The sequence below is a fragment of the Aspergillus glaucus genome (genome assembly GCF_001890805.1).
Source record: "Aspergillus glaucus CBS 516.65 unplaced genomic scaffold ASPGLscaffold_28, whole genome shotgun sequence".
In the NCBI taxonomy this organism is placed as follows: Eukaryota; Fungi; Ascomycota; class Eurotiomycetes; order Eurotiales; family Aspergillaceae; genus Aspergillus; species Aspergillus glaucus.
Genome location: NW_019170480.1, coordinates 126,302 through 153,268, shown reverse-complemented (window position 1 = coordinate 153,268; position 26,967 = coordinate 126,302). Strand labels below are relative to the sequence as shown.

The 26,967-nt window shown below is 48.7% G+C and overlaps 10 protein-coding genes across 10 annotated transcripts; 3 read left to right on the top strand and 7 right to left on the bottom strand.

Annotated features, from left to right (window-relative positions):
* Positions 1–1,889: 1,889 nt before the first annotated feature.
* On the bottom strand, positions 1,890–2,339 carry ASPGLDRAFT_39616 (uncharacterized protein; the record flags this gene model as incomplete). The annotated part of the gene is made up of 1 exon (XM_022545105.1): positions 1,890–2,339. The coding sequence occupies one exon, from the start codon at positions 2,337–2,339 to the stop codon at positions 1,890–1,892; it is 450 nt and encodes a 149-aa protein (XP_022396457.1).
* A 154-nt stretch (positions 2,340–2,493) lies between these two features.
* On the bottom strand, positions 2,494–3,353 carry ASPGLDRAFT_29570 (uncharacterized protein; the record flags this gene model as incomplete). Its single annotated transcript, XM_022543865.1, has 3 exons — positions 2,494–3,179; positions 3,236–3,254; positions 3,312–3,353. The coding sequence occupies 3 exons, from the start codon at positions 3,351–3,353 to the stop codon at positions 2,494–2,496; spliced, it is 747 nt and encodes a 248-aa protein (XP_022396456.1).
* A 583-nt stretch (positions 3,354–3,936) lies between these two features.
* ASPGLDRAFT_77412 (uncharacterized protein) lies at positions 3,937–5,627 on the bottom strand (the record flags this gene model as incomplete). The annotated part of the gene is made up of 6 exons (XM_022549893.1): positions 3,937–4,596; positions 4,648–4,919; positions 4,969–5,069; positions 5,116–5,211; positions 5,276–5,539; positions 5,603–5,627. The coding sequence occupies 6 exons, from the start codon at positions 5,625–5,627 to the stop codon at positions 3,954–3,956; spliced, it is 1,401 nt and encodes a 466-aa protein (XP_022396455.1). The 3' UTR covers positions 3,937–3,953.
* Positions 5,628–7,426: 1,799 nt separating this feature from the next.
* Positions 7,427–8,779, top strand: ASPGLDRAFT_69886 (uncharacterized protein; the record flags this gene model as incomplete). The annotated part of the gene is made up of 3 exons (XM_022549410.1): positions 7,427–7,484; positions 7,736–8,728; positions 8,760–8,779. The coding sequence occupies 3 exons, from the start codon at positions 7,427–7,429 to the stop codon at positions 8,777–8,779; spliced, it is 1,071 nt and encodes a 356-aa protein (XP_022396454.1).
* Positions 8,780–8,939: 160 nt separating this feature from the next.
* ASPGLDRAFT_136185 (dipeptidyl peptidase III) lies at positions 8,940–11,384 on the bottom strand (the record flags this gene model as incomplete). Its single annotated transcript, XM_022541439.1, has 8 exons — positions 8,940–9,344; positions 9,395–9,418; positions 9,471–9,544; positions 9,599–10,037; positions 10,085–10,134; positions 10,195–10,990; positions 11,041–11,242; positions 11,293–11,384. 8 exons carry the CDS (start codon positions 11,382–11,384, stop codon positions 8,940–8,942), a joined length of 2,082 nt encoding a protein of 693 aa, XP_022396453.1.
* Positions 11,385–11,570: 186 nt separating this feature from the next.
* ASPGLDRAFT_52286 (uncharacterized protein) lies at positions 11,571–14,152 on the top strand. Its single transcript, XM_022547718.1, has one exon. The coding sequence runs from the start codon at positions 11,794–11,796 to the stop codon at positions 14,074–14,076; it is 2,283 nt and encodes a 760-aa protein (XP_022396452.1). The 5' UTR covers positions 11,571–11,793; the 3' UTR covers positions 14,077–14,152.
* A 2,783-nt stretch (positions 14,153–16,935) lies between these two features.
* Positions 16,936–18,154, bottom strand: ASPGLDRAFT_940186 (uncharacterized protein). The gene has a single exon (XM_022550554.1). It carries the CDS (start codon positions 17,788–17,790, stop codon positions 17,092–17,094), a length of 699 nt encoding a protein of 232 aa, XP_022396451.1. The 5' UTR covers positions 17,791–18,154; the 3' UTR covers positions 16,936–17,091.
* A 127-nt stretch (positions 18,155–18,281) lies between these two features.
* ASPGLDRAFT_52281 (putative proteinase) lies at positions 18,282–21,109 on the bottom strand. Its single transcript, XM_022547717.1, has 5 exons — positions 20,494–21,109; positions 20,251–20,440; positions 18,951–20,195; positions 18,736–18,872; positions 18,282–18,669 (listed from the first exon to the last, which is right to left on the bottom strand). Exons 1-5 carry the CDS (start codon positions 20,680–20,682, stop codon positions 18,436–18,438), a joined length of 1,995 nt encoding a protein of 664 aa, XP_022396450.1. The 5' UTR covers positions 20,683–21,109; the 3' UTR covers positions 18,282–18,435.
* Positions 21,110–21,505: 396 nt separating this feature from the next.
* Positions 21,506–23,235, bottom strand: ASPGLDRAFT_52280 (uncharacterized protein). Its single transcript, XM_022547716.1, has one exon. The coding sequence runs from the start codon at positions 23,224–23,226 to the stop codon at positions 21,985–21,987; it is 1,242 nt and encodes a 413-aa protein (XP_022396449.1). The 5' UTR covers positions 23,227–23,235; the 3' UTR covers positions 21,506–21,984.
* Positions 23,236–24,879: 1,644 nt separating this feature from the next.
* On the top strand, positions 24,880–26,856 carry ASPGLDRAFT_39607 (putative siderochrome-iron transporter; the record flags this gene model as incomplete). Its single annotated transcript, XM_022545104.1, has 5 exons — positions 24,880–25,076; positions 25,124–25,147; positions 25,192–26,583; positions 26,635–26,712; positions 26,763–26,856. The coding sequence occupies 5 exons, from the start codon at positions 24,880–24,882 to the stop codon at positions 26,854–26,856; spliced, it is 1,785 nt and encodes a 594-aa protein (XP_022396448.1).
* Between the last annotated feature and the right edge of the window lie 111 nt (positions 26,857–26,967).

Sequence of the window (26,967 nt, the reverse complement as noted above, 5' to 3'; positions counted from 1 at the left end):
AGTCTGGCGTGATTGAAGCGGTTTATATAGCTTCATCTTCTACTCAACTAGGAAATGCCCAGCAAGGACCATCGTGTTACCAGAATCTCAGAATAGAAGCCCTTTGTTTCAATCCCAACCGTCGAAGCATCTCAATTTTCGGCCAAACGAGTAAATCGCAGTTCTGGTACCGCGAGGTTGGTATATCAACTGGCCCCGTTCGCAATGTTTCGACGCTGAATCCGATGCATCACTTCTTTGACTCGAAGACTCGCCATCAAACGTGGGTTGTCGCACACTATGAGTAGTCTGCTCGCTCTGCTGTATCATGCAGCCTTCTTTGTATATGAAATTGGTTGACGGGCCTGTCTTCACCTTCCTCTCTCGTCTTTCGAAATATCGACAAAGGACCATATCGATTGTCTCGACCCGTGAAACACCTCTGCGTCACGAATATTCGACATTTCGACTCTGCTTGTTCCTAGCTGCAGGCAACAGTGTCACGACGCCACCGTATCCCGTATCCAGAATACTTTCCTTTGATGGACAATATCAACGTCAGCCTTGCCAAATTGTGAATGAATAAACCGGAGCACAGAAACAGTCGCAGCTTGCATAAAGCCATGATAACGCCCTCTTTAATTCCCCGGACTCTGTGTTCCCCATAGCCCCGGAGATCGTCGACTACGAGTCGCAGACTGTGGCCAGAGCTCTTGAGACGTGGATGTTTCACTTGTTGTCATATCACAAATGCTGTACTTCACATTATTACTCGCCACAGATCTGCCGAAAGGAGACGTAACAAGCTGAGCCATTCGAATCTGAAACTAGGATCTTATCCAAAAGCCTCCCCAAATGGACAAGCGTCATACCGGATGCAACGAAGCTATACCCCGAAGACAACGTAACTAGGGGCTTGTATCACATAATTCGTTGTTTCTTCATCCTAATCTTCGTTCCAGGACAATATGTTATAAGAAGCAATTGAACAAAGCATAGCGCACTTCTGCCTTACTTTTTGTGGATGTTAGCTTTAGATACATGTGGCCTTTTTGATCCTGTGTGCTATACGCTTCACCTTGAGGCACTTAAACTGGACAATGACTTTTTGTCTGGAGCTCAAATGATAAAGCCTTACTATCGACAATTTAACCACGATGGCTGCCAGATGCACCTTGCTAGTCCGGATTGGGATCGGCACCATTCTTGAGAAAAACCCGGATAATGATCAGATATTCCAAGTGTACATGTTCCTTTCCAGAAAAGTGGACGGCCTGAGAATGTATGCCCAGCCCGATGGTTGATGTCAACGCCTTTATCCAGTAGAAGGTTCACGATATCTTCATGACCTTTGGAAATGGCTCGAAGGAATGGTGAGACTTTTGCATCGCCATATACTGTAGCGCCGTAGCCACGAAGGCTTCATATTCCCAAGAGCTAAGCACTTTGTTTTTTATGTCGATATGGGATAATAAAAGCTCCGCTACTGCCTTATGGCCTTTGATACCAGCTGCCTCCAAGATTTTCAGCGAGTTCACTGTAGAAGAATTCGCACACGCCCCATGTTTAAGAGTTGAACGGCTTCAATCCTGTTATTCGCTGCTGCAGATTCTAATACAGTACTCATCACAGAGAGACTCTGAGCAACGCTGAGCAAGAATTGTAATACTTTCACTTGATTGTTTTCCTCTGCTCGCATCAAAAGTATGCCGCTGTCGCATGCACGTCTAATCATCGAAATCGGTAGTTGCTTTGCGAGACATCTCACTGCGGCAAGGTCTCCCCTGCAAACTTCCTGCAGCAGCTCTTCTCCAGCGCTTTTTGTCATGGTTATGCTCAGCCCAAGTGTATATAACTCGCCCAGGGCCTCTTTCATGTCCGAAACGATGCTTAGCTATGATCCCTCACCCTCAATTACCCTCATGCCAATTCACCACGACCTGCAACATGGGCCCCTGATTATTCACCAGCACTTTGTATAAGGAAGACCTCTGTTTGATCCGAAGCCAGTATTTGGGTTTGCAGTCGCCCCCCTCGCTCTTCTGGGGTTGAAGGTTCCACCCCGGACTGAGGACAACCAATCCCTCCATCGACTCCGTTCTAGTATTATTCTTCAGTGTTTCCCCGGCTTTGGGAATGGCGGCTTCTAGGGCCTTTTGAACAGCTGATGCCCTGTTATTCTCAAATGCCCATTTGAGGGCTGAGCCCTTATGGTAACGAGCATTGAATTGATACAGATATGGAGCTAGCAGGTAGTATAGTCGGCCAGTGACTTGCATAAGGGAGTTGATGTCGCTTTCGTATTTGAAATAGCCGGCGATTTCTAGGAGAAGTTCGTTCGATAGGCTTAGGGGAGGCATCGTGTCGGTTAGTTGTGTCTGAAAATGGGCTTTCAAATCCTTTTACATCTACGAGAGAAATATGTTCGTGGATTGTTATTGAGTGAGGTCAACATGACAACTTGACAAATGATTACGTTGTGTACAATGCCTGAGGCTGGCGATCTATACAAGCTCAACCACACTCATTCGCATCCGTGATCATATTCCGAACAACATCAGCGAGGTCCTCCAAAGCCGCCTTCTCACGTGGAAGAACATGTCCAGCCCCATGATCAAATAGATCCGCACGATCTTGATCACAAAGGTTATACAGCGCCAGCGATGCGTTGATATACGGATCATTACTGCCAAGAACATGGCACGTATGAATCTCAATCCTCTCTTCAGTCTCATCCGCATACACATCAGTCCCGGAGACAGGATGAACAGGCTGCCATCCCCCAATGAAGATTGCAAAGTTAATGCGAGGTGTCCGTCCCGAGTCCTTCTGTCTCTGCCGTTCGTCCAGGATCAGCGAGGCAGCAACACGAGCACCTTCGGAATATCCGATAACGCCGTCTATATCCGGTTCCTTATCCAACAGCTGAATCAAGTAGTCGAGAGCCGATCGGACACTCTCGAATGAGGAAGAAACGGACTGTTTTGTGATAGAGCGCAGAGTATTCTCGGGAGTTTCACCTCGCGGAAAATGACGGATGTGCTGGAGAACGGCGTCCCGGTTATTCACGTCGAAGAATGCATAGTTTGGTGGTGGTCCGAAGAAGCCTGTAAATTCATTGGGTATTTCGACGAGGACGTTTCCTTCTGCGAAGCGAAAAGTGGCACTTTCGTCGGATTCAAGGATATCGCATAATGGTTCTGGTAACGACTTATATGAGCAAATGGCAAGGGAGATGTGTAGAGATTCGGCTTACTGAGTTGTGCCTCGAATGTCTATTCACAGAAGCGGTTAGCATAGCCTGGTATCTGGTTAACCTCTATCAAGTTCACCTTTGCATTGTTGAATGCTCCTGGGAGACAAAGGAACCGCATGATGAGTATTATTTTGAGCCGTATCGTCTGCGCTTCAGAGCAACGGAATTATATGGGAATTCGTTGGGTTTTAAAGGTAAGCTAACTGACCTGGGCTCACAGATGCAAGGGAATTATCGACTCTAACGCCCTATGAAAGAAACTATTCGCCAAATTTATGACGTGAATCCAGTTCTTGATCTCCTTACATATCGATTTCCTTCTCCAGGAGATGTGCCTTCGAGATATCCCTTTTTTGTATCCTTGCATAGTAACAAGCTGGGCCTGTCCAAAACCCCGAGCTCGTCGTTTGCTGCAATTGATCATGTTGGATTGTCCCGAGCCATACTTACATGTGTTTGCTATCTGAAGCAGCTACAGCTTGCTGCCAGAATGCTGCGCGGTTATATCTTCTGCGGACCGCTCTCCCAAAGCGCCAGATGGAATATTGAATTGTAGATTTAAATCTCGAAAGCTATCGTTGGAATAACATACAACTTTCGAAGCCCTGACCGTGCGTAGCATATTGTCTTTCTAGCATAGTAGACGCCTAATGCACTCGCTTCCTTTGGTATCCAAAGTAGTCTTGCGTACAGTCAAGGGGGGGGAGAGAACCATAATTCAGTAAGTGAAACGGAAGTGGGGATGGGCATCTCCCAGATTGTCCACCTCCTCCGGATTTAAATTGAGCATGAAGTCGCGTTTTCCCTGCGCTCGTTGCTTGTTCTCCCGCCACAATAGACAGAAGAATATCACTGTGGACATCCCACATAGCCAGACCAGTCCCAGACTCACACCGTATCCCGTGTAATACAGAGGGGCCTCGGAGGAGAGGAAAACGTTACTCGCAACAAGACCACCGCAGTTTCCAATCCCGATTTGCACCGCAGAGGCGATGGCCTGCTTGTAGTGACCGCTCATATTGTTACTTAGCCACCCGATCAAGATGGGCTGCGTTATAAATCCGCCACCAGTGATAGCGAACAAAGCAAAGTATTTTGCGCCCGTTGGCACCGATTTCTGAGCAAGTAGGATGATATATCCAACTGTTGCTACAAAGCAGCCGCCCAGAGCGAATCCAAAGCGATGTTTAAAGCGATCACTCAAGACCGCCGTACAGAGCGTCAGAATTGCAGCCGCAATGTAGATTGGTACACTCATGATCTGCGCCTGCAGCGAGGTCCAGCCCATCTCTTTCAAAATCGTGGGGGTGAAAAAGGAAGTTGCGTAGCCGGTATTCAACACGCCGAGATACATCAATGTTCTAGTCGAAGTTAGGGCCAGGAAAGACCTTGACAAAGAGCCAGAAACCTACCCCAAATAGATCTTTTTATCTGCAACTATTCTCCAAAATGCCGACTTGTCCAAGCGATCCATTCGGTAGGATCCTTGGTCGTTCTTGAGCCGCGTGAGTAGTAGCTCACGATCCGACTGGCTCAAAAAGCTAGCGGTCTCAGGCCAGTCCACAATGAAGAGTTTCGCGACCAACGCGACTACGACAGTTGCAATACCCTCGAGAATGAAGATCCAGCGCCACGATGAATACTCTCGGGCCCCATCGAGATAGGACATGCCATAGGCCAGCAACTGAATGCTTGTTAGTTTTGATCTCTTCTAGCCGGCGAATCATCCTTACTCCACTAACTGCCCCAGCAAGGATACTAGCACTGAAGAAGAGGTTGAGCCGCCACTGAAGTTCATACCGTTTATAGTACATCGAGATCAGGTAGACGCAGCCTTGCACGTGTGAGCGGTAGACCTCCTTAGGATCGGACGGACATACCAGGTAGAAACCCGGCTTCGAAGGCTCCGATAAAAAAGCGACATGCTATCAGACCTTCTCTGTTCTGGACGAATCCTTGGCAGACTGTAGTAATACCTGGAAAGGATAGGTATCAGTATATGCCATGCGGAAGTCCAGTGAATTGGTTCTTTAAACATACCCCATAGCACCATAATTGAGCTGATCCACGTGGAAGGGGCCATCTTCTTCATGATCAGGTTGCAAGGAATCTCGCAGATAATATAAGGAACGAAGAAAACAAACAAAGCAAGATTGTAATCGCCCCCCTCCATGTTCAGATCGTCCTCCATTCCCTGTAGGCGGGCATTGCCAATATTTATTCGGTCCAGAAAGGCCAGCAAGTAAAGCACCATCAGAGCAGGGACAACGTGCCAGTCACACTTCCTGATCACTTGTTGTTCTGCTTTGATGTCGTCGGGAATGGATGGCTTCTCGGGGTTGACATTATCGATGTGCGAATGCTCGCTTTTCGGTTCGATGTCCAAATCCATTTTTTGTTCGGAAAATTAAGCACTCGTGACATGCTCAGAAGTAAGCGCTGGGAGCGCATCGAGGCCGCTCTATATATACCAGTCATTACAGGTCGGGAAGTTATTTTCGGCGGGGGGAAGGTTAGTCACGTTCAGCGACTTCAACAGCACGGTTTTCTGTACTGCCATCGACGTGTGAAAGATGCCGTTTTCCACTGCCGTCTGCCCTTTGGGATGTGCTAGGGAGGCAGTCAACTGCGTCACATTTATCAACCATTGGGTCAGACAACCAGCCAGGCCTTCGTTCTCCATGTCTCCACAGCTCTTATCCCGCATGCTTCTTGAGGAAGTATCACTCGAAGGAACTAGAATGCGGGGATATAAGCCCTTGTGGACCTGGACCCTCGCCACGAGGCTCTAAAAACGACTCGGGATTTAGCCGGACTCTATTCTTCCTTCCTTCGGAAATCCTGCGCGGCATGAGATAGCCTATCCTTGGTCCATTGTAGGTTCACGTAGCAGCTCGGGAACTACCCGAAACCTGGGGTTGCCCTGGTAAGCGGGCATCACAAGTCATTGACTTAACGTGTAGTATATCAGTTATCACCTCGATTATATTTACTCATCGACCTGACTAATTTCCGCAGGTTGGACCAACTTGGCCTGGCAGCCTCTTGCGATGGAAATCGGACGAAGACCCGTCTTCCTAGTTAGACTACTAGGTTGCCTTGCGATTTCAGAATGGACAGCTTGGATATCATCGTGTGCGCAATGGAAGGCAGCCCACATCTTGTACAGTGTCTTCATTCCCCCGAGGTTCTGTCGGAGATCATCCTGGACATCTATTTTTCCCACGAATGAGGCACCTATATTGGACTATACTCCCTGGTTCTGATTGGGAGTAACTTCATTGCTCTCTTTATAGCTGGATTCAATGACGTTCCTGACTGGCGCTGGGGAACACTGCTGTGCGATTCTTCTTGCATACAACCTCGTCCTTGCTTTCTTTCCACAGGAAGCGTCGATGTTTGAACGAGGGGCTATCGAGGCAGAGCCCGCCACACCACTAACACTACGATAGCAGGAGGACAAGAACGAGGACTCCGGGAGAGCAACAGATGTGAAACTGGCCCCCTTCCAGTCACATCTCTCTACCTCAGTATTAAACTTACTCACGACCCTCCAGACAACACCCACAAGAATGCATTAATATCTACGAAAAACTTCCACCAATCGAGGGACTGCGACATCTGGCTCGTGCGGTTTACAAGCTATCCGAGATCAGGAGGGATCGAGAAAGGCAACAATAAAGCGCCGAAAACTTTGCTCGGGCCTTGAGTCTGCGAAATCATATCCGCATACTCGACGGGACTTCTCCACTCGACGAAATTCAGGAATTCGACAGCCTTGTACCGTGGATGCTTTGGTAAGGCCTGGATCAGATTCAAGTCCAGTGTTGTGCATGGTACTTCTTCTTGAATTCTCTAATTATAGTGTGGGAAAGGTCCCTGGTCCTATAACGATGGTCGATATTGCCGCCGGGATCACACAGCGGCTTGCGAAATATTAGGCGCTGATAGGATGATCAACCATTTTAGATCAACGTGAGTACTACCTCGTGTCCTCATTATTGGTCAATGATCGAATGATAAGTTTATATGCGTTTGAGTATCCATATTGCTATTTTTGTGGTTGTATCTTTGTATGTGCGGATCAGTTTTAAGATGCAATGTCCGGCATGGAAAATATGTACACGGAAATATTTATTTTACTCAACACGCCACTCGCTATACCACTATCATTCTATAAAACAATAAAACATGACAAGTGAATTCAGAAGAGGCTTTAAACCGAGGGCCAAGCGGCAATTCAACCCTCGTGCGTTGGGCCCGTCCTAACTCGTCAATAATTCCCAACTAACAAAAGCCCAGACAGGAAACAGCACCCCTTCGGCAGCAAATCAAAAATACAAACCGCACAACTCAAGGCATCGGAGACCTGGAATAAATATAACCGAGCCCTCAGTTGGTATAATTCGTGGCTCGCATTGCAGTTCGTGAATTTACCGAGCGACTTATTCGACATTTTCCCTCCACCAAAGGAATGTGATGAAGAAATTGACCCGGAAGAATATTGGCAACCGTTTATCTCTGCGTTTCTCAAAATAGAGGAGTTCATCACTTCGACCGACTTCATAACCATCGATCAGATTATAGCCCGGTTGAAAGATGAGGGTCTTTTAAGGCCAGATGAAACCGATAATGATAACAATGAGCGCAATCTTCAATACGCCCGGTATTTCGTTTTCTGCGTCCTGGGCTGGCAGACTATGCTTTTCACACCGGCCCCCATGGACAGCAGCAACAGCATCCTAGTAGAAACACCACAGCTCGCAATCGATGAGCAGGATGGATGCTGCGAGTACACCCACATGTCGCTACAACAGGATAGTCGCAGTTGTTCCAACGAACCACTCAGCGAATTCCTTGTGGGATTTGGTGTCCTACTCCCTTCCAAAAGTCTGTGTCTTGACAAAGACCCCAACATCCAGCATGCATTCCACAAGCAGACAGAAGTACACGCCAAAACATTCAATGCGTACACATTAAGCGCCGTAGCGGGGCTTCGAATCAAATGGGTGGACGCGCTCGCGTGCCATCTGGAATTCAATTCGACAACGAAAGAAATCTCGCTTTTCCGGTTCCCTTCGTTCTGTCAGTCGTTGCTTCTTGAGTATACGAAGGGTCGTCGGAGGAATGTTATTCATGCTTGTGCTACGACAAGTAGTTCGAGCCCTTACTGGGCTACTGAGGAAGAGGTTAATCAGTTGCTTGTTGAGATTTTGCTTTCTTATCGTCTTCTCTTTGGACAGACGAGGAAGTCGAGGGGTCTTTTCCGTTCGTCCTTGAATCCTTTTAACAGGAATCCCTTTGTCAAGAAGGCTGCTTCTGATGTCAACATCCGAGATCCTATATTGTCGGCATTATGTGGGACAAAGGATCCGTTTGATAGTATTCTCAGTGGCCTTGTGGAAAAGGATTCATATCATCTTCCCCGCGATTTTCCTGTTCTTCGCTATCGCATATCAATATTGCAAGGACATCTCTCTACCACGACACCTCGTACATGGCTGCAGCTGTGGCGAGACAAAAGAGATTCGGCTGGTTGGTTAACATTCTGGGCTGTGATTGCCTTTGGAGTCTTTGGATCTCTCATGGCCTTTCTGCAGGTCGTTCTGCAATTTGTACAGATGGTTCAGCAGTAACTGGTCTTGTCAGCGAATGTATATATGCATAACTCCGTCCATGGAGTCACGATGTCAATAATTTACCACTATAGAGCATCATCAATATCCCTTTCGATCCAACTTTGGATAACCCCGCGACTGGTCGGCTCATATTCCCTCAACACAACCTCATCCTCTTCCTCATCCACAAACGTATTCGCGTGGCAAAACACCAACGGGGGATCTTTCCTGGAAATAACCACTTCTCTCCACTTCAGTGCCTCGTCGTCCACACGTGAAAGACCCTCGTAGAACCTTCGACAATTTTCTTTGTCCGCGGTACACCGGTATATATGTAGCTGTAACAGTATCCGGCTTAGTGATGGTTTTCCCTTTTGGAGAACCTGGGAACGGTCGATGTAGACTGTCAGGCGATTATTTTCGCGATCGAGATGGATTGTGTACAGCCCGTCACTGTCGCGGAGAAGATGTTGGAGCATCGCATAATGAGCCTAGAAGATTAGATATCTCTAGACAAGCAACTAGGGTTAAAGGAGCTTACTCGACTATGCGCTTGTCTCCATTTCTATGAAAAATTAGCATATCGCCCGTCGACTTCCACCAGAATGCCAGCTTACCTTCGTGATGGGATCATAGTTCTCAAGGCCCCGTAGCCCGTCTACACCAAGTTGCAAGTACATATTGTATATGACTATCGTAGGCTCAATAATGAAGTTCCATCGCTTGAGGTAGGGGGGTTGCTTACCGTCATCAGCCGTGACTTCACTGTTTTCATCATATCCAAATAGCCCCAAGATTTCAGGCTCATCAATGAGATATGCGCCAACAATTTCTGCTCGGCATTCATCCACAGTCGTCGCAAGGTCTTCAAAAACGCTAGTCCATGTCTGGCATGGGCGATACCAGCTTTCGACTGGCTTCCCAGTCAAAGGATTCAAGGGTGGGTTCTGAGGATCGAAATTGAAGTTACCAGGGGATGATTCGCTTAGGAGTCTTCCAGTCCCATGTCCCAGTATCTCATGTAGTAACACCCAAATGTAGTACGAATGGAACCTATGTCTCTTGAAGGCTTCCTGCTCGCTTGGGTCGACCATATGTAGACCTCTTGCTCGGCTGCTCTCAGACACCATGCGGTTCGAGAATATGATGTTCTTATACCCGGTTTCCTGTCTGATGTCGTTATACTGCCCAGGTCAGCTTGCATGTGGATTGAGCTGACCGGACGACTTACGTTGGGAAGATTAATGCCCGGGAAGACTATACTCGAGCAATAGGCAAGACCTGGATAGTGTTAGTACATACTATAACCAAAGAAGATGCAACAAGACAATCGAAGCCTACTTTGAACGCTTGAAAAATCGGGTGGTTCAAACATCTCCTTCTCAAAGGGTCCTTTGGATGTCCCGTAATCCTTTACCCACGGTAATCTGCAAACAATACTATCGGCTATGTCCGCGAGACAGTGTAACCGACTCGTCTCTGCAGTATCCGCTATACCAACAATCCCCTCAAACTCCGCACGAACACCCAAAGGGTCTCTATACGGCTCGACAAACCCCATAACGGTTTCAACAGCAGGTGCTTTATCAGTAACCCAGAAATTTTGTCCCTCTTTATAGTCTCTCAGGTCACCGGTCAGGAAACTCCCATGTATCCTTTCCAGCATCAGCCGTTGAGCAGGGTTGGGGGTATATTCAAGGGCTTCTTGTAAGTAGCAGCACACTTTCTCAAGTTCCTCTTTGTAGTCGCCTTTTACTAGTCGAACTTGGCCAATCGTGGAAGTTTTATGCTTGCTTCTGAGGACGTATTCATCCTCCTCTACTGATGCTTGCAGAATTTCGTACCTGGGCTTTCCACCGGTATCATATCTTCTCAGGCGGGTATTCTCCGGCAGTATCGCGTTTTCTTCCATGATTGTTGATATAGCGTTGACATCTTCCCGAGACACTAAACATTCGTCTCCAAGGTAATAAGCAGTTTGTGTATAGGGGCCAGGGGCACCTAAGCTACTAGGAGTCTCTGCAAACATAGGTTCCTTAACACGGCTGAATATAGCACTAGCGGTTTTCGAGAGTGATGCCAGCTTCGCGAGACTCTCTTTAGATATCCCCGGCAAAATCTTTTGATCTCCAGAGCCCTACGTACAAAAGTTATGATATAATTCAGATGACCGTGCGTACCACTTACGAAATAATTCCCAACATTCGACAAGAACATCGCAGCGTAATTGAGAAATCTTTCAACTTCTTCGGAATCAACCTGTGTCTTCGTTGCAAGCTTTTCCCAATTCCCACCATACGCATGATACAAGGCGGTTATGAAGTCGAAGATGTCGTTTGATTCAGGAGATACCTGTCGAAGAATAATTCTCGTGCCGCTCCATGCAGCCCTGGAGTTATATCTTAGCGCTTTATTTCTGAATACGCGCGGCGTCAATACCGAGCCATATAATGTGCATAGCACTTTTCGCTGTCACTCAGGCCATCAAAGGCCTGTCCAACGGATAGCTGATATATCTGTGGTTCGAGCATTTCAGAGGTTGTGAGAGGATATGGGAGGATATGAGAGTTGAATCAAGAAAGACAGGCAATGGACAAGGTTAGATAAAACCCCGCCCATGTGACCCCACGTGTGGACTGATTGGTTTTTGCTTGATTTTTCCGCCGAAGAAATACTTTTCAAGCAATGGAAAGGAGCTTAAGATGATTAAAGCATATGTTTTATTAGCCGTCGTGTTTAGTGGTCGAAAATGCTTGTTTTGGGATGGGTTGGACTGGCTTCCGGCCACATTCGGTAACTTTCTATGAGACTGTCACGTTGACCTCACAAAAAAGTCTCAAAATCATAATTTCAAGCCCAAGAAAGAATTTTTATCTCAATGGAGCCATCTAATCACAATCCCCCGTGTCGTCGGCTCCCACGACCAGCCCGACAAGCACAATGCCCCTCCTCAAACTCTCCAACGAACTCCTCCTCGAAGTCGCCAGCTATTTAGAATGGGACAGCGACATCAATACCCTCATGCAGGTCTCCGGCCGAACATACTACTTAATTTCACACAGATTGTTCTGGCACAACGTGTTCTGGGCCGAGAGCACAGCGTTTAAATGGGCGCTGTACCGTGGCTATGCATCGGTTGTCGAGCAGGCCCTTGACGCCGGGGCGTGGACGAACATCGAGTACGGGTCGTTCTCGGGCCCGCTGGACGTGGCGATATATTATGGCTATGCTGATGTGGTGAAGGTGTTGCTGGAGAGAGACATTGGCTTTGACGAGGATCCAACGTGGATGGTTAGTTCGGCTAATGGGATACTTGAGATTGGGGATAAGTCGCCTCTGTATAAAGCGCTCGCGCGAGGTCATCCGGATGTGCTGCAGGTGTTTTTCTCGTATGTTAAGAAGTATCAGGGGTATGATGTGGGCAAACGGTCACGGCCTGTGCGCGGGGGGTGGCATACGTATGGAATAACAGTGAGCGGGGCGTCTGCAGAGCAGTTGATGAGGGATGTTACTGCGAGGGGGGATTTGGATTCGGTGAAGTTTCTCGCACAGTTTCTGCCTAGTTCGATTAATAGCGAGGTTGAGGGGACGTATGGTACTGCGCCGATTATTCAAGCCGTGAGGAACCATCGAATCGAGGTGCTTCGGTTCTTACTTAAAGCTGGCGTGGACCCGGGCCGGGGTGTTATGTATAGGGAAGATACACCCTTGTACCATGCGGCGCAGAATGGCAGTGTTGGGGCTGTTCAGCTTCTGCTTGATAAGGGGGCTCGTGTTGATCCTCGTATGGCTTACCAACAGGGCGGCCGCGGACAATCCCTCGAGATTCTGGAGACGGCTGTCGCACATGGTCATGTCAAGGTTGCAGAGATCCTATTGAAATGCATCAAGATCAGATCCAAGAGTAAAAGCACTCTTAGGGATAAGGATACTCTCATAATCGCGGCAGCAGCTTGCGGATTGACCGGTTTTGTTCAGGAAATCCTTGACCACGTGCACAAGGGATATCTAAAACAGCAAAAAGGCGAGCGAACATTCCTGAGTGATATTGCAAGATTAAAACCACTCACAGTGGCTATACAAAACGGCCATAAAGACGTCGTCTCATTGTTGATCGATTATGGCGCCTGTATGAAGGATACTTTCAGGAATTCACCACTCATCAGAGCTATTTCAAATGGTCATGTAGAGGTCGTGCAATTGCTTTTTGATAAAGGTGCTGCTGATCTCAGCCAAAATGATTTTCTCACACCTAGCAACTATTTGCCTTCAAGGCAATGTACCCATGGCTTTGCTGCTTTGTGCCATGCAGTACCATTTCCATCGGTCTTTCAGCTACTTCTCAATAAGGGGGCTCAGCCCACAATCAGGGTGGAAAAATTGATATTGGTGACGGAGGTTGTGCGCTTGGGTAGTGAGGAGTTGGCACAGATACTTTCTAAGGAAGGCATTCTGCTGGAGGCATACAAAGAAGCAGCTGGACAGCAAGTTGAGAAATTAGGTGAGCAATCAGGCGAGGAGGAGGCCATGCAAGCACCTGAACAAGCAGACAATGAGGCAGTGGGATCAACAGCAGAACCAACAGCGGAACAAGGAAACAAAACAATAGGAGGGAAAGCAGGGAGAAAGACACGCAAAATACGTTCAATGGTTCAGCAAATCGGCGCGAACTCCCAGGAGGTGAAAGGAGTCATGTCAAGAGCTCTTAATTCCGGCGATGCAACAATGGTTAACTACCTCTGTTACCAAGGGTGCAATCCAAATCACAAATGGCCAGCGCATTTGGGTGGGGGGAAAGCGACGAGCCTAGAGGTAGCAGCAATGGCAGCTGACCGCGAAAAGGTAGCCACAACACTCGATGTTTTGCTGTACCACGGCGCCGATGTCAACCAGTTGCAAGGGGACTGGGAGGCGTATTACTCGGACGAGAAGTATTTGACCGCATTAGAACTTCTTGTTGAGCGTGGGGCCGACGCGGCTCCGCATACGAGTAAATGGGGGCGAAAGGTGCTGGCGTTGGCATCAAGTAAACGACATCGAAAAACTACACGGTTTTTGTTGTCTGAGAGTTGTAATCAAGGTGCTTCTTATGGTGTTGTTGCAGAACTGATAAAATCTTGTCAGGAGCGTCTGCGCCAGGGGTGTGACTTGCAATTTGAGAAGGTCTTGAAAGACGCTTACTGGCGATCGATATACCCAGTTCCAAGGGAGAAGATTACCTAGGGCATTGAGCCGACTTGATACAGAGAAAGAGTGAATTATTCCCCTGATGTATTATTGTTGCCTTGCTTCTTACCGTTTTTATAATAACAATGTTGGTTTATTTATTTTGCTGAGCATGGATCACATGCCTTTAACTATGTACAACTATGTATATGAGGTGTTGGTTTGGTTAAAAGGGCCAACAGAGAGACCAAGCAGCAATAATACCGAGTACTATCCTCAGACAAACCCTACCCGGAGTAAAACACAAAAATCAAACATGGCCAATGCTCAGGGACATCCATCCCCTGTGAAAAGGGACCTCCTTTCAGCCACTCAGCTATGAGCTCTTTCATTTTCCTGGAATATTGTGATATTCTACCCTAGCTCACAGGCAGCAAGAATGAAACATGACGATACTGCTCCACGGGCAATCACCACGGATTACGCTAATTAAGCATGACATTAGCCATGATTCCATTTCCCGTTAGCACCGAGCTGTCAACAATATCTGAAACAACTAATGCAGGGACAGGATGGCATACAGGTGGCATACAGGAGGGAATGTAGTCTCCGTACTATGTACGAAGAACAGGGGACGGATTCTCAATGCCGAGTAGACACTCGGTATCCTCTCGACTCTCATCCCACATGATTTTATCAAATGGAAACCAAGGGAGAGCCGAGAGAAACTCCGCGTTTAATCCGTACCATGGATGCTGCATTTTTCACGATACTGATAGGTTCGTCTACCAGAGTGGTTCGGCTAGGAGTTTCCGAAACCGGAGATGGATCAGATAAGATCGTGGTAATCCTAATTTGTGCAGCATACGGCGCGTATTTGGATGTTGTGCTTCCGGATCTTATTCTGATGCAGAGTAGACAATTCTACGAAAAGGTTCTACGAGTATAAATTCCGTCAGATATTGTGGCCTCTCAGGCTCTATACGGAGAATACGAGGTGCAGAGGAAGTTCTCCATAGAAGCACTTTTTGCAGATTAATACGGGATGTCTCCTGTCTTGATATCTTCTGGTCTTAGTCCGTACTTTGACCCTCTGCTGAGACATACAATCCGATGTCGGTTGAAAGCCACCGTCTCCAGGCACACAAACCTGATAACTAGTTAACTAGTTAACTACGGCACAACTGCCGATTATGCCAATTAGGCATCATGTCCGGCCGCCACATACTAGAAGGGGATGGTGCGAGCGAGGTCATAAAAACTTTAATGAAACCAGCGCACAGAATGCTTGTAAGGGTATGGCGCCCATAGTTTGCCGCTGGTTGACAGCTAGTTTGACCGATGCAAGATAGATGTGGTCTTTGCAATGGACGGGCCGGTACCTCGTACGATGTGGACTGGACTTTTGTGGCGCTGTGAATTAGTTAGTGGGAGTAACTATATATATGTTGCCTGAGGCATACAGGTCATGGTTTTCCAGGTTTCGCCCGGGATTTCCCCGGATATCGCTTCGCCTCCCCAGCCTCCATTGACGTCTTCTAGAAAAAGAATAAAACCTGGCTGGGCTTTGCTGTGCTTGATACATATATCCATTGACTCGTCATCATGAATTGAATTACCACTCCGATGAGTCGTCCTGTGAAGATCAATTCGCCGCCGCAGCAACGGTGGCGGTCAGGCCAGAAGAATGAAGGCCCGTGATTGAGCTAACCTCGCTCTTTTTCGCCGTCTCCGAATCCAGAAGCCTGGCCGATCTTTTCTTTCAGGCCCACCGTCTTTTTGCCCGGCAACCACGGATACTACGCTGTTTGCTTACCGCCGAGGGTCAGGGTTCTCAGGGACAGAGACAGGAACAGGTCCGGCTTTGTTTTCCCCCACGTCCTGAGACGTAGACTGTGACAGATGTTTCTGGTTCTGCTCCATCGGCCGTGTTCCCAGTGTTCCGAAAAGTTTATTCGAGCATGAGCACTTTCCCGAAAGAATTGAACTCCCGGGATCTCGCCGCCCGCGGTGGCCTGGCAAGGATAACAATCATGATACGGAGTGATAACAATGATTACGGCTAGGTGGTCCGGGATTGGAATAGATGAAAGAATCACAAGGAGAGGCAGGGAAAAGAAAAGAAAAAAATAAAAAAATCAGGGCTGAAAACTATTGGTCGATCTACACAGGGGACTGGGCATACGACATACGGACTATCACCTCGTGGACCTTGCCCTCCTATGGCGGATCTGCACTGACCTTTTGCGCGAAAACTACGGTATCTCTTCTCGGAAACCGCACAACGAGCTTTAAGACCCGAAACTGTATAATTTGAAAGAAGATAATAATGGAAACATGAACAAAAAAAAAACAGGCCCAGCATGACGGAATGATGCATGAGCCACACGGGACAGTCAACAGGAAAAAAAAGAACAAAAAAAGAAATCAGTGTGGCTGGTTTCAACTATGACAAAGCACGCCTGCAGGACACACGGGAAAAAACAAGACACCTGCCACACGATCAACAACGGGGGGGGGGGTCCATTGGCGGCAATTCGAACTTCCAAGAGCACCGGAGACGAATCAGAAATGCCGAGGAGGCCCTTGGTCGATACCCACACGGCTCAACGAGTCAATAGAGTATGCAGATTTGGTTGAGAGGCCCCCGGTCTCGACTAGCGGTTCCACCACCAAGTGATCCTCCGTTGGCTTTACTCTGCAACAGCGGCACACCAAAAAGAATGATGCATCAAAGGGTCTATCGTCCGCGATCATCATAGGCTAGACGGTCCTGGCTCATACCAATCCGGTACAAGCATTTTGGCGCCAGAGGTCAACAAACTCAAATGCCAAACCCACTCCCAGCCAGCGGATGTCCGTACCCGCAACAAAGGGTCCATCGCTACCTGATATGGTAGCTAGCAATTCAGGCACCGAGATGTTGTCAGTTGCAGTAGTGGCTGGTCTTTTTTGGGCCTATCATAGCGTCACCGGTTGATCCCCTGTTCTGGCGGTTATAAAGACCTTTGGCTTCCGGTTCAGCACTTCCGTTTCCTCTTCCCTAGATATTCTGTCCTCAAATCTCAAACTTCAAATCTTATCCAAAGTTACCATCCAAATCACAACCACATCAACAAAATGAAGCTCACCGGTTTCGCTCTCGCTGGTTTCTTCGGCGCTGCTGTCGCCCTTCCTCAGCCTCAGGTGTTCGGAGGTTCGCCCGCTCCCGTCGAGTTGTCGAGCTCTGCTACTCCCACGTCTTCGGTTGTTCCCACCAGCTCTGCCATCGTCTTCAAGCGCCAGTTCGGCAGCTCCTCTTCGCCCACCCCCAGCAGCACCTCCGCCATCTACAAGCGTCAGATCCTCGCCTCTCCCTCTTCCTCCTCTACCCCCGCTGCCACCAGCTCTGCCATCTACAAGCGCGAGGACCCTGCCTTCCCTCCTCCCCCTCCTTACAACTTCCACCCCACTCCCTCCTCTAGCGCCACTCCCTCGTCGAGCGCTACTCCTTCCAGCTCTCCGTTCTTCGAGAAGCGCCAGTACGGCTCCATCTACGTCCCCTCGTCGAGCGCTACTCCCTCGTCGAGCGCTACCCCTAGCGCCTCTGCTCTCTTCGAGAAGCGCCAGTTCGGCTTCCCTACTCCTTCGAGCTCGCCGGTCAGCAGCACCCCTGCCAGCTCGACCTCTGTCGCTGTCTCTACTCCTCTGTTCTAAATGAATTGAACCGCCGCGAGGCGAGGCATGAGTCAACACTGCATCTGCATCTGTTGACTTGGACTTCCAGCTCATTCAACTGGAAAGAATCGAGTCGGAGGTGTGGATCACCGTGAACGTTGAACAAATACTACTACTTGTCATAAACTAATGGGTCTGGTCACCTGTTTGGAGTTATTCTTTCTGTGCTTTTTGTTTTTGTATATTGGGTGTTTTGTTCTGTTCTGAGCTTCGTACATAGATTGCAATGCACTGCGGCTTGTGACTTGACTTTGCGATTTGATGTCGTTACGATTGTGTTATGATAGATTGATGTCATAAAATGATATTCTTAAAAAAGTTTCATCCCTGTTTATCATCGACAAGTAGAATCCTCTGTACCTAAGAGATTATATAACGATGTGCAGTCAAACTTGGCTGTGCAGGGTATGTGGAGCGATGTCCTCATTTTCCTCACATCCTCATGCTAATGCGTCATTTATGTACTCCTGATAGTACATGGTAAGGCATGAATCGTAGTGGCTATGGGGTTGGTGTCGGGTTTCTTATATACTCTATTTTGTTATGAGGAATTCAAATTACAGCGACAGGTAAATATAGATGTATGTAGTGTTCAAGAAAGCAACCGTAGCAAGTGAACTGGACTCATCTTATCTCAATTCAAACCCATGCAGCATTATATATATCAAATGCATTGCACAGCATCTACCAGTATCAACATTATAACGGCCCCCTCCTAAGCCTCCGCACCTCGTTCATCATCGCCTGCATCAACACCCTCTCACCCCCCGTCATACCCCCCTCCTCCTTTTCTATCATCTCCACCGTTATTGACCCAAGCAACGGCTTCAAATCCGCCTCACAAAAAACATCCTTATCAGGTAATTCACCAGTCTGGAAATACCGCCGAATACCCCTCGCAATGCAGAGGGATGGTGATGCGCCGGATGTATGCTGTCACCATTATTAGCATATCATAATGAATGAGAAGTGGGGAAAGGGAAAGGGGGAGGGGCATACGCCTTCAGAATCCTGTCGCAGAACGACAGAACCGGGAAAGTTCTGGGACATTTTCTCTGCGCCGTAGAGGGGTGTTACGGGGTCGAGGGTGTTGCTGATGAGGAGGAGGGGGTTGGATGTGGTTGCTGCGAAGGGGCCTGTACATAACATTCTTATTAGATGGATTCATCCCAAGGGATATAATCATGAACAGCAACGGGGGCGGGAGGTGTTACCTGGTATCTTCCACTTCGCCCTAGCCTTCCACCCAACACAAGACATCCTAATATGCGCCCAGTAATCCCCAAGCATCCTACTATCCCCTTTCAATCCATCCCAATACTCTCTAAACCCACCCTCATCAACATCACCCATATACTCCGCATCCGAGCACAGAATGGCCGCAGTCGCATAGCTCTCATTCTCCCCCGGATCCCGGCACGCCGTCGACCACGGCCCGGTCATTTGACACTGATTCGACGGGCACGAGGAGCGGTGATTCCCCTGTTTAAAATCTACCATCGCCGAGCCATCGCCGTTACTAAGTTGAGCCAGGTACTGCGCGAACAGAGGGAATGCGAATATCGGTTGATACAGGGCGACACGGAGGAGATTGTGGATATCAGTCCAGGTGATAACCTCCGGTCCGTGGGTTGACGACGCCATTACCGGGATCGAGGCATTATGTACTCTCTCGTCGAGGGTTAGGAATGCCTCTTTGATGGATGTTGGTCCGCCGGAAGTGTACAGTGGGCAGGACTCTGGTCCGACTTCGTCGCAGTATAGACTGAATTTATCGAAGATGGCATCTGCGTCACGAATTGGGTTTGGGCCTATCCCAGTGAAGTATTTGTCGACGTCGACGACGCCGTCGAGGACCATGCGGGATATCCGGTCTGGGTACATGGTTGCGAAGGTTGTTCCTAGGACTGTGCCGTAGGAGCGGCCCCAGTAGAGGAGTTTTTCGTGGTTGCGGTGCCAGCGGGTGTGATTTATTATGTGTTGTTCTGGATCGTGGCCGTGTGTTCTGTCGTAAAGGGCTTGTTGTATTTGTCCTTGTTTCTCGCGCCATTCTGCGTGGCGTTCGGTGATTTCGAGCATATCCCGTGCGACGGGGACAGTGTTGACATGGCTCCCTAGGGCCTCATCTTCACCGGCTGGAGGTGTCGCGAGATTCAATGAGCATCCTTGGTTCAGCGCCTGCGCTCGCTGCCAGTGACGCATGAACGAACTCTCCGAGCTGCCCAGCATCCCATCTGCTTCCATTTGCAATTCCCAAGTCACCTGCGAGGACAGATCGGGGAAGCAGCTGAAGCCGGGGGTTGTGTTATTCACGCCTCGCGGGTCGAAGCCTATCACGTCGAAGTATTTGGCTTGGGTTGTGTTTTCGGTTGTGTCAGGGTTTTCTTCGGCGTCAACGATCATTTGTAGATCCCGTCCGGCTACTAGGACTTGCATTACGCCTGATCCTCCGGGGCCTCCTGCTATACGTAAGCCAATTGATTAGTTAGTTGAAAGGTTAGAAGAGGGAAGTACCAGGATTGATCAAAACCGCTCCTCCATATCGCGGATCCGTAACAGACACTTTGGCTGGTAATCGAGTCAATGCAACGGCAACGCGACGGCCTTGTCCATCAGCGCGGTTGTAGTCCATTGGGGCCTCGAGTCGGGCACATTGGAAGCCATCGAAGCAGTCATGGTATTCAATCGAAGGAGATGGTACGATCTGCTCTCATTAGTCTGTTGAGTTTATGAAATGTGCTTTGTAGTAAATCCCACCTGATGCCAACTAAACCCTGACCCCGGAATACCATCGAGAGGGTTCACATTATGACCCTCATTAATATGTTTATAATTATTCCCCCACCACAACAGCCCAGCTAAACCCAGCAGCGCTATAGTCGCCGAACGAGCGACATTCTGCCGCCGCGGGCGTTGGTTAAAAGACGACAACTCGGTCCCCTTCATGAGACTACCAAACAACAATAACTGCTTGTCAGACAAGAAATGTGATCCACCAGCAATCCGACAAATAAATACTGGGCATTAAAAAAGTAATATACGACAAGCAGCACAGACCCGAAGCTGATAAACACGACGACGGGGATTCGTCAACTTCGCATTCCATGCAAAAGTAGAATAAAAGCCGGCAAAAGTTTGATAAGCGGCGGCGTTTATTATTATTTTTTTATTTTATTTTTCCAGCTGGGTGGGATCGGGGTCCAGCTGATAGTCGTCGATATGCATTCCGTATGCATCTATGCCAGACGGATTTTCACCATGTGGGTCGTGCGCCTTTCCCCGGGATTCAGCCGTATCGCAGGGTCTTCACTGTGTAAACGAGGGATTCAGGAGGACGAGATTCTCGAGAAACTGTTGTCCTCATACATAGGAGACAGCTCAATTCCGTGAGTGGACTGGCCGAAAGGTCAAGACCCGTGTCTGGCATCATTTCGGCTGATGGCTGGCTGAAGCCAAGCAACCGACCCATTCTGATACGATCAATCTCGAAGCTTATTTGCGAGACAGTCCCGCGCCTCTTTTCATAGTTTGAGATTAGTCGATTGTTGGGTAATATGGCCATCGGGCTTCATTTTCTGTCTCGTGGCGGAAATATCCGTGCTGGCCCTTGGACCGCGATGTTCTCAACCCTGAGTATGATCGCTAGCCTGCGAATTATGGCCCGGTGTCAGCAAGCATTTCTTTGTAACGATGTGGGCATGACAGCTTTCGTCTGGCTTGCCTTGTAGCGCAGGGGATCTCACCGCTGACAGATTATGATATGGACCTGGGAGTGGTAAGGACTCGGTTCTAGAAGTCTATGCAATCTACGAGACTAGCTTCATCCTGGTGCTTTGTATGTCGGACTATACTACAAAGCTGACCCAAAAGGGGCTAATAACAATCAGCTGTATTGTTGATTCAAGTAATATACTATTCGGGTATCAATTTAGCACCCTGCTCAGTGCTAGACGAAAAGCAGGATATTTGATGGATCTTCGTCCAGGCTGATTTCTAGCCACAAAGAGCTCTGGCTCAGATCCGACGGACACATAGTCCAAAACCCACCGGCTATCGACTGTCTTGTGTTCACATTGTAGACGTTGAGCGGTTAACCAAGGTTATCTACTCAAACAACTGCAATGCGCAACAGAGATACCGATTGAGCGTATAGTGATTCAACAGTCCACTATACACTACACTCTGACACAAGACAGATAGCCGGAGATCCATGTCCTCCTTCAGATTCATCATCCTGCTTCAATTCTCTTAAGAATTGTTCATAGGATGATTCATAGGATTGTTCATAGGATTGTTCATCCGTGGCCTTTTAGCCCTGGGGTACTTAGGCGCGCTTTTCGGGAACTTCTGCTGGTAACCATGTTTCTGGTAATGCTTATTTTTGGCGGCAGCGGCGGCAGCAGCAGCTATCTTCTTCTGCATATGCGCCCGCGATGGCATGTGGCTTTCCACCGACTGCAGATGGGCAATATGATCCTGGTATCTGTCGCTTTGGTACTGGTAAGGCATGGCCTCTTCCCGCACCGAGGGCAGCACGCGCTCCCACAGATTCTGGATCCGCTGCCCCTCCGTCAGGAGCTCTTCCAGATTTGATTCCCATGACCCCAGGTGGTTTGAGAACTCGCGCACGGTCTGGTCCTCCCGCTGGGACCGGCCGTAATACTGCCGCCGGGCGACGGTAGGATCAACAAGATTAATGATCCTTGATAACAGGAATCTGCAGAAATTTGACCATGTGGGTTCAATCTTATCATCGGTAACCACATAAAGGCCCCAAGCTCGCTCGATGTCCGGGACCACATGCCGCAGTCCTTCTTCAATCTTGCGTTTATCGGGCGCATAGTAGCGCTCGTATTGAGCAAAGTGACTCTGCAGAAATTCAATAGTAAGATTGTACTCCTTTCGGCTCGCTCCCCGATACTGTCTCGTGACAGTGAATGTAGGAGGAACATCCACATCCTCTAGTTCATCTTGTGTCTTCTCCCGTCCACTCGATCCTTGCCGTGAAATAGGTTGTGGCTGCTGCTGCTGCCCTTCCTCCCCGTTGTTATCCTGTCCAATGGGTCTGTGCTCTTGCACAGTCTCCAGTCCATTTCCACCATTATCATCGCTGGACTCCGAATGCGACCGTTTGATTCCTCGGATCAATTCATCCACGTCATCGTTTGTGGGATTTGTCGGAGGAATCGATTTCAGCCGCGGGTCAGGCGGCGGATTGAATCTAGGGTGTTCCGATAGTCGTTCGGCCAACCGTTCAGCCAGTCGTTGCTCTACCGGCCGCTCAGCCGGGACTGTTGGCAGCTCAGCCAACCCCAGACTCTGTTGTGCCTCGGCCAGCAGCTGTTGTTCCCTCGCAATCTCACTGCGTAGTTGTAATAGGGCTCGTTGCTTCCGCATCCGGGTCAGTTCCTCTTGCAGTTGGAGGATTTCCAGATCCATCATCTCGTCAGGGTTGGAGTTGGCATTGGTAGGGGGGTATTGGGAGGCCATGGCGGGCGCGTGAGAGGTTCGGCAGAATGATAGAGTATCGAATATCGTCCAAATAGTAGTAAATCATACAACCAATATATAAAATACCCTCCCCTGGCCACTGTATCTCGGCGTTGCTTCGAGGGCTGTACTATGTGTTTGATGTGACAAAAAGAAAAGAAACCGGTTGCATGAGACTCACGTGATGATAGAGTCTTGGCGTGGAGTAACTAGGTTGCCGATAGTTAACTAGTTAATCAAGAGATTCTGCCACCGAATCAAGGTATCCAGGGAGTCTCGACATGTCCATTGGCGACGAAAATGACTTGACAGCCGGCTTTTATATGTACGGGGTATTCCGGCATGAGAGGTCGGTGAGTTTTCAAAGCCTTGCCCCCTTGCAATGGACAGTCTCGGCCTAATGGTACAGCTATGCCAGTTGCAGTGTCTGCATTTCTACGGAGGTTATTGTCAAGTTATGGCGTACTGTTTAGAAGCAGAGGTTCTCGTTTATGAATGGGATTGAAGCTCCGTCGATGCGACAAAGCGCAAAACCAATCATATTTTCTACAGAGACAAACTAACAGATGGAAATACTAGTCTCCACGGCTGAAGATCCAAGATAAACCTTGTCCTGCGGCACATTACCGAGATTCCTGTCCAGCGATAGCAATGATGGAGTTGGCAAGATCGTACGGACTCAAGCGCAACGATACACACCTAAATCCCTGCAATAGCGCAGGTCGAGATTCTCCGCCTGGTCAGTGTCAGGGTGTTCGCGGCAATTGAAATGCGAGAACCTAGACAATCGAACACTCCACCATCTATCGAAAAGCAACACGTACCGTGTCAGCTCAGCCATGATTGACAATGCATTGTGCCAGGCCAAGTGTCATCCGGTCCATTATTGGCACGTTATGGCCTCATGCGGAATAATTGAAATCAATGCGCGGTTTGTAATAGCACCACATACCAAGCATGATGCGTTGATGCGTTGATGCATTGATGTATTGGTTATTGTACAAGTAGTCTCGCTGAAGTGTCGAGGAACTCTTCACTCAATCCTTCAACATCTCCATTCGGCCCTTTAATCATGGCACGGACGGATGATCGACGGCTCTGTTTTCCTCGGCAGAGTTTATGTGATCTCAATGACCCAGAAACCATCAAGCCGGGTCCAGCGATCCTCCAGCTGTTCAATACTAATTCTGTTCAATACTAATTCGCTCCACCGTGCGCTTCTCCTTGCCGCAATGGACAGTCTTGCGCATAATACAGAATTACACGAGATGTGATTGGAGGGAATAATGGGATAGTTCTTGCATCATGGACGGACAGCATAGTAGCAGTTTGTTTGTCAGACAGGGAAAAGGTACTTATGAGCGTCCGGCTCTGCTGTGGCCAAAATGCAGCCATTCTGTGATTCGTCTTCCTGCAGGTGCATCCCATGATAACTAAAGTACGGTTTAATAACATCCTCCAATCTGATCCTATGATTTCATCCAGCTGACTACCTTGTCAGGTTGTGAATCCTGAGTTTGTATATCTCGATAGGCTCGCTTTCATCCGGTCGCTATCTGGTCGACCTATGACCGCTGGCACAGATATCTAAGTAGATGTTTATAAGGTTGGACATACTGTTGTTGGGTATCGTAGTCTAGCATCGTTTTCAATATGCCAGTATCCTGGAAAAAGCTATGTCCTTGGCTCGGGGATAGGCAACACACTAGCCCAGATGTCTCAGAAACCAAAGATCCCAAGGTCGATCTAGTCGAATCGCAACCCGCAGACTACGATGCAGTCGCATTCTCCAAAATCAGAGCAACAGAGTCGATGCGCACCTGGAAGGGGAGGTACTTCGTATATGCCGGGTATGTGACATTACATCAATGATATAGAACAAAGCTAACATGTCCAGACTCGGCCTGATCATGATTATCTTGTAAGTCCACCATCACCACTACACGACCACATCTAATAGCGCAGCGAACTCGACAACGCAACAGTAGGCACATACCGAAACTACGCAACCTCGGCTTTCAACCAACTCTCCATGCTCTCCTCCCTAAACACCGCAACCAGCATCATCGGCGCCGTCTTCAAACCCCCCATCGCCAAGTTCTCAGACGTCCTAGGCCGCGCAGAAGCATACCTTTTCACCGTCTGCTGCTACGTCATATCGTACATCCTCTGCGCGGCCTCTCAAAACTTCAGTACCTACGCCGGAGGCGTCATTCTCTACTCCGTCGGACAGTCGGGTATAACCGTCCTCAACGCAGTATTAATATCAGACCTATCATCAATGCGTTGGCGAGGTTTCGCCTATAACATCCTCTACCTCCCCTTCCTCGTCACACCATGGGTATCAGCATTTATAATTGACAGCGTCGTCAACGGCATCGGCTGGCGCTGGGGAATCGGCATGTTCGCCATCCTCATGCCCTTCTGCGCTAGCCTTATCATAATCACCCTCGCGGTGTTTCAATCTCGCGCAAAACAAACAGGCCTCATCCTCAAAGACCGTCTAACACTATACGAATTCTGCTCCCGCATTGACCTCGGCGGAACACTCCTCCTCAGCGGCGGCTTTGCGCTCCTCCTCATCCCGATCACTATCGCTTCGACAACAACCAGCCGCTGGAAAACACCCTGGGTAGACGCCTTGATCGCCCTAGGCGTGGTCTGCCTAATAGCTTTGTACCCGTACGAACGGTACATCGCCAAACACCCCGTCGTACCAGTGCGGTATTTCCGCGTCCTCGCAATCGTAACATCCGTCTGTCTAACATGTATCGACAACGTTGGTTTCGGGGTTACACACACTTACCTCTACGCCTGGTCAACAGTGTCAAGGGGGTTCTCCGCGCGCGACGCCCAATTCCTAACCTACACGAATGGCATCATGCAAGCGCTCACAGGGATGATAGTCGGGCTTGTTATTTACCGTTTCCGCACGTATAAATGGATCCTCGTCGCCGGCGCTGTAATCCGGCTGATCGGCTACGGGGTGATGATCCGGTTGCGCACAAACGATAGTTCCATCGCGGAGCTCTTCATTGTACAATTAGTGCAGGGATTGGGAAGTGGGATCATCGAGACGATTGTTATTGTGGCGTCGCAGATTGTTGTCCCGCATAAGGAGCTTGCGCAGGTTACATCGTTGCTTATGTTGAGTGCGTTTCTGGGGAATGGGATTGGGTCTGCTATTGCTGGTGGTATATACACTGATACGCTGAAGAACCGGCTACGAGAGCGACTGGGAGAGGGGGTTGGGGAGGGGAAGTTGGAGGAATTGTATAATTCGATTACGGGGGTATTGCCGGCGTGGGGATCGACGGAACGGGGGGCAGTGAATAGGGCTTATTCGGATGTTATGGGGTGGGTTTCCTGTCTTTTATGGGTTGGGGGGTGTGCGTGCTGACTGGATAGGTATATGACGATTGCTGCGCTTGGGATTGCGGTTCCGGTGGTGATACTAGCATTGTTCGTTCCGAACAATAGACTTGGGTATGTGCACTTCCCTCTATACTTGAAGCTTAAGCTTACTGACCCGTCAGCGACGGCCACAACCTCGTCCAAGACTGGTCAACAAACACCACAGCCACAGAAGAAACAGAAAACGAAAACGAAAAATCAAAAGAAACACAATGATATATATACCATTACCCTACACAAACATACAAACAAATAATAATCATAATTATAATGATAATACCACAACTTCCCCAACTTCCTCCAAAACCACTAGCAACTTCACCAATC

Excerpts from the sequence above, each read along its gene's own strand:
- ASPGLDRAFT_52286 (XM_022547718.1), top strand. The coding sequence starts at position 11,794 with ATGCCCCTCCTCAAACTCTCCAACGAACTCCTCCTCGAAGTCGCCAGC.
- ASPGLDRAFT_940186 (XM_022550554.1), bottom strand. The coding sequence starts at position 17,790 with ATGAGCTGGAAGTCCAAGTCAACAGATGCAGATGCAGTGTTGACTCAT.
- ASPGLDRAFT_52281 (XM_022547717.1), bottom strand. The coding sequence starts at position 20,682 with ATGAAGGGGACCGAGTTGTCGTCTTTTAACCAACGCCCGCGGCGGCAG. Across the intron at positions 20,441-20,493 it reads CAGGGTTTAGTTGGCATCAG|ATCGTACCATCTCCTTCGAT; the intron begins GTGGGATTTACT and ends TAATGAGAGCAG. Across the intron at positions 20,196-20,250 it reads AGCGGTTTTGATCAATCCTG|GAGGCCCCGGAGGATCAGGC; the intron begins GTACTTCCCTCT and ends TACGTATAGCAG.
- ASPGLDRAFT_52280 (XM_022547716.1), bottom strand. The coding sequence starts at position 23,226 with ATGGCCTCCCAATACCCCCCTACCAATGCCAACTCCAACCCTGACGAG.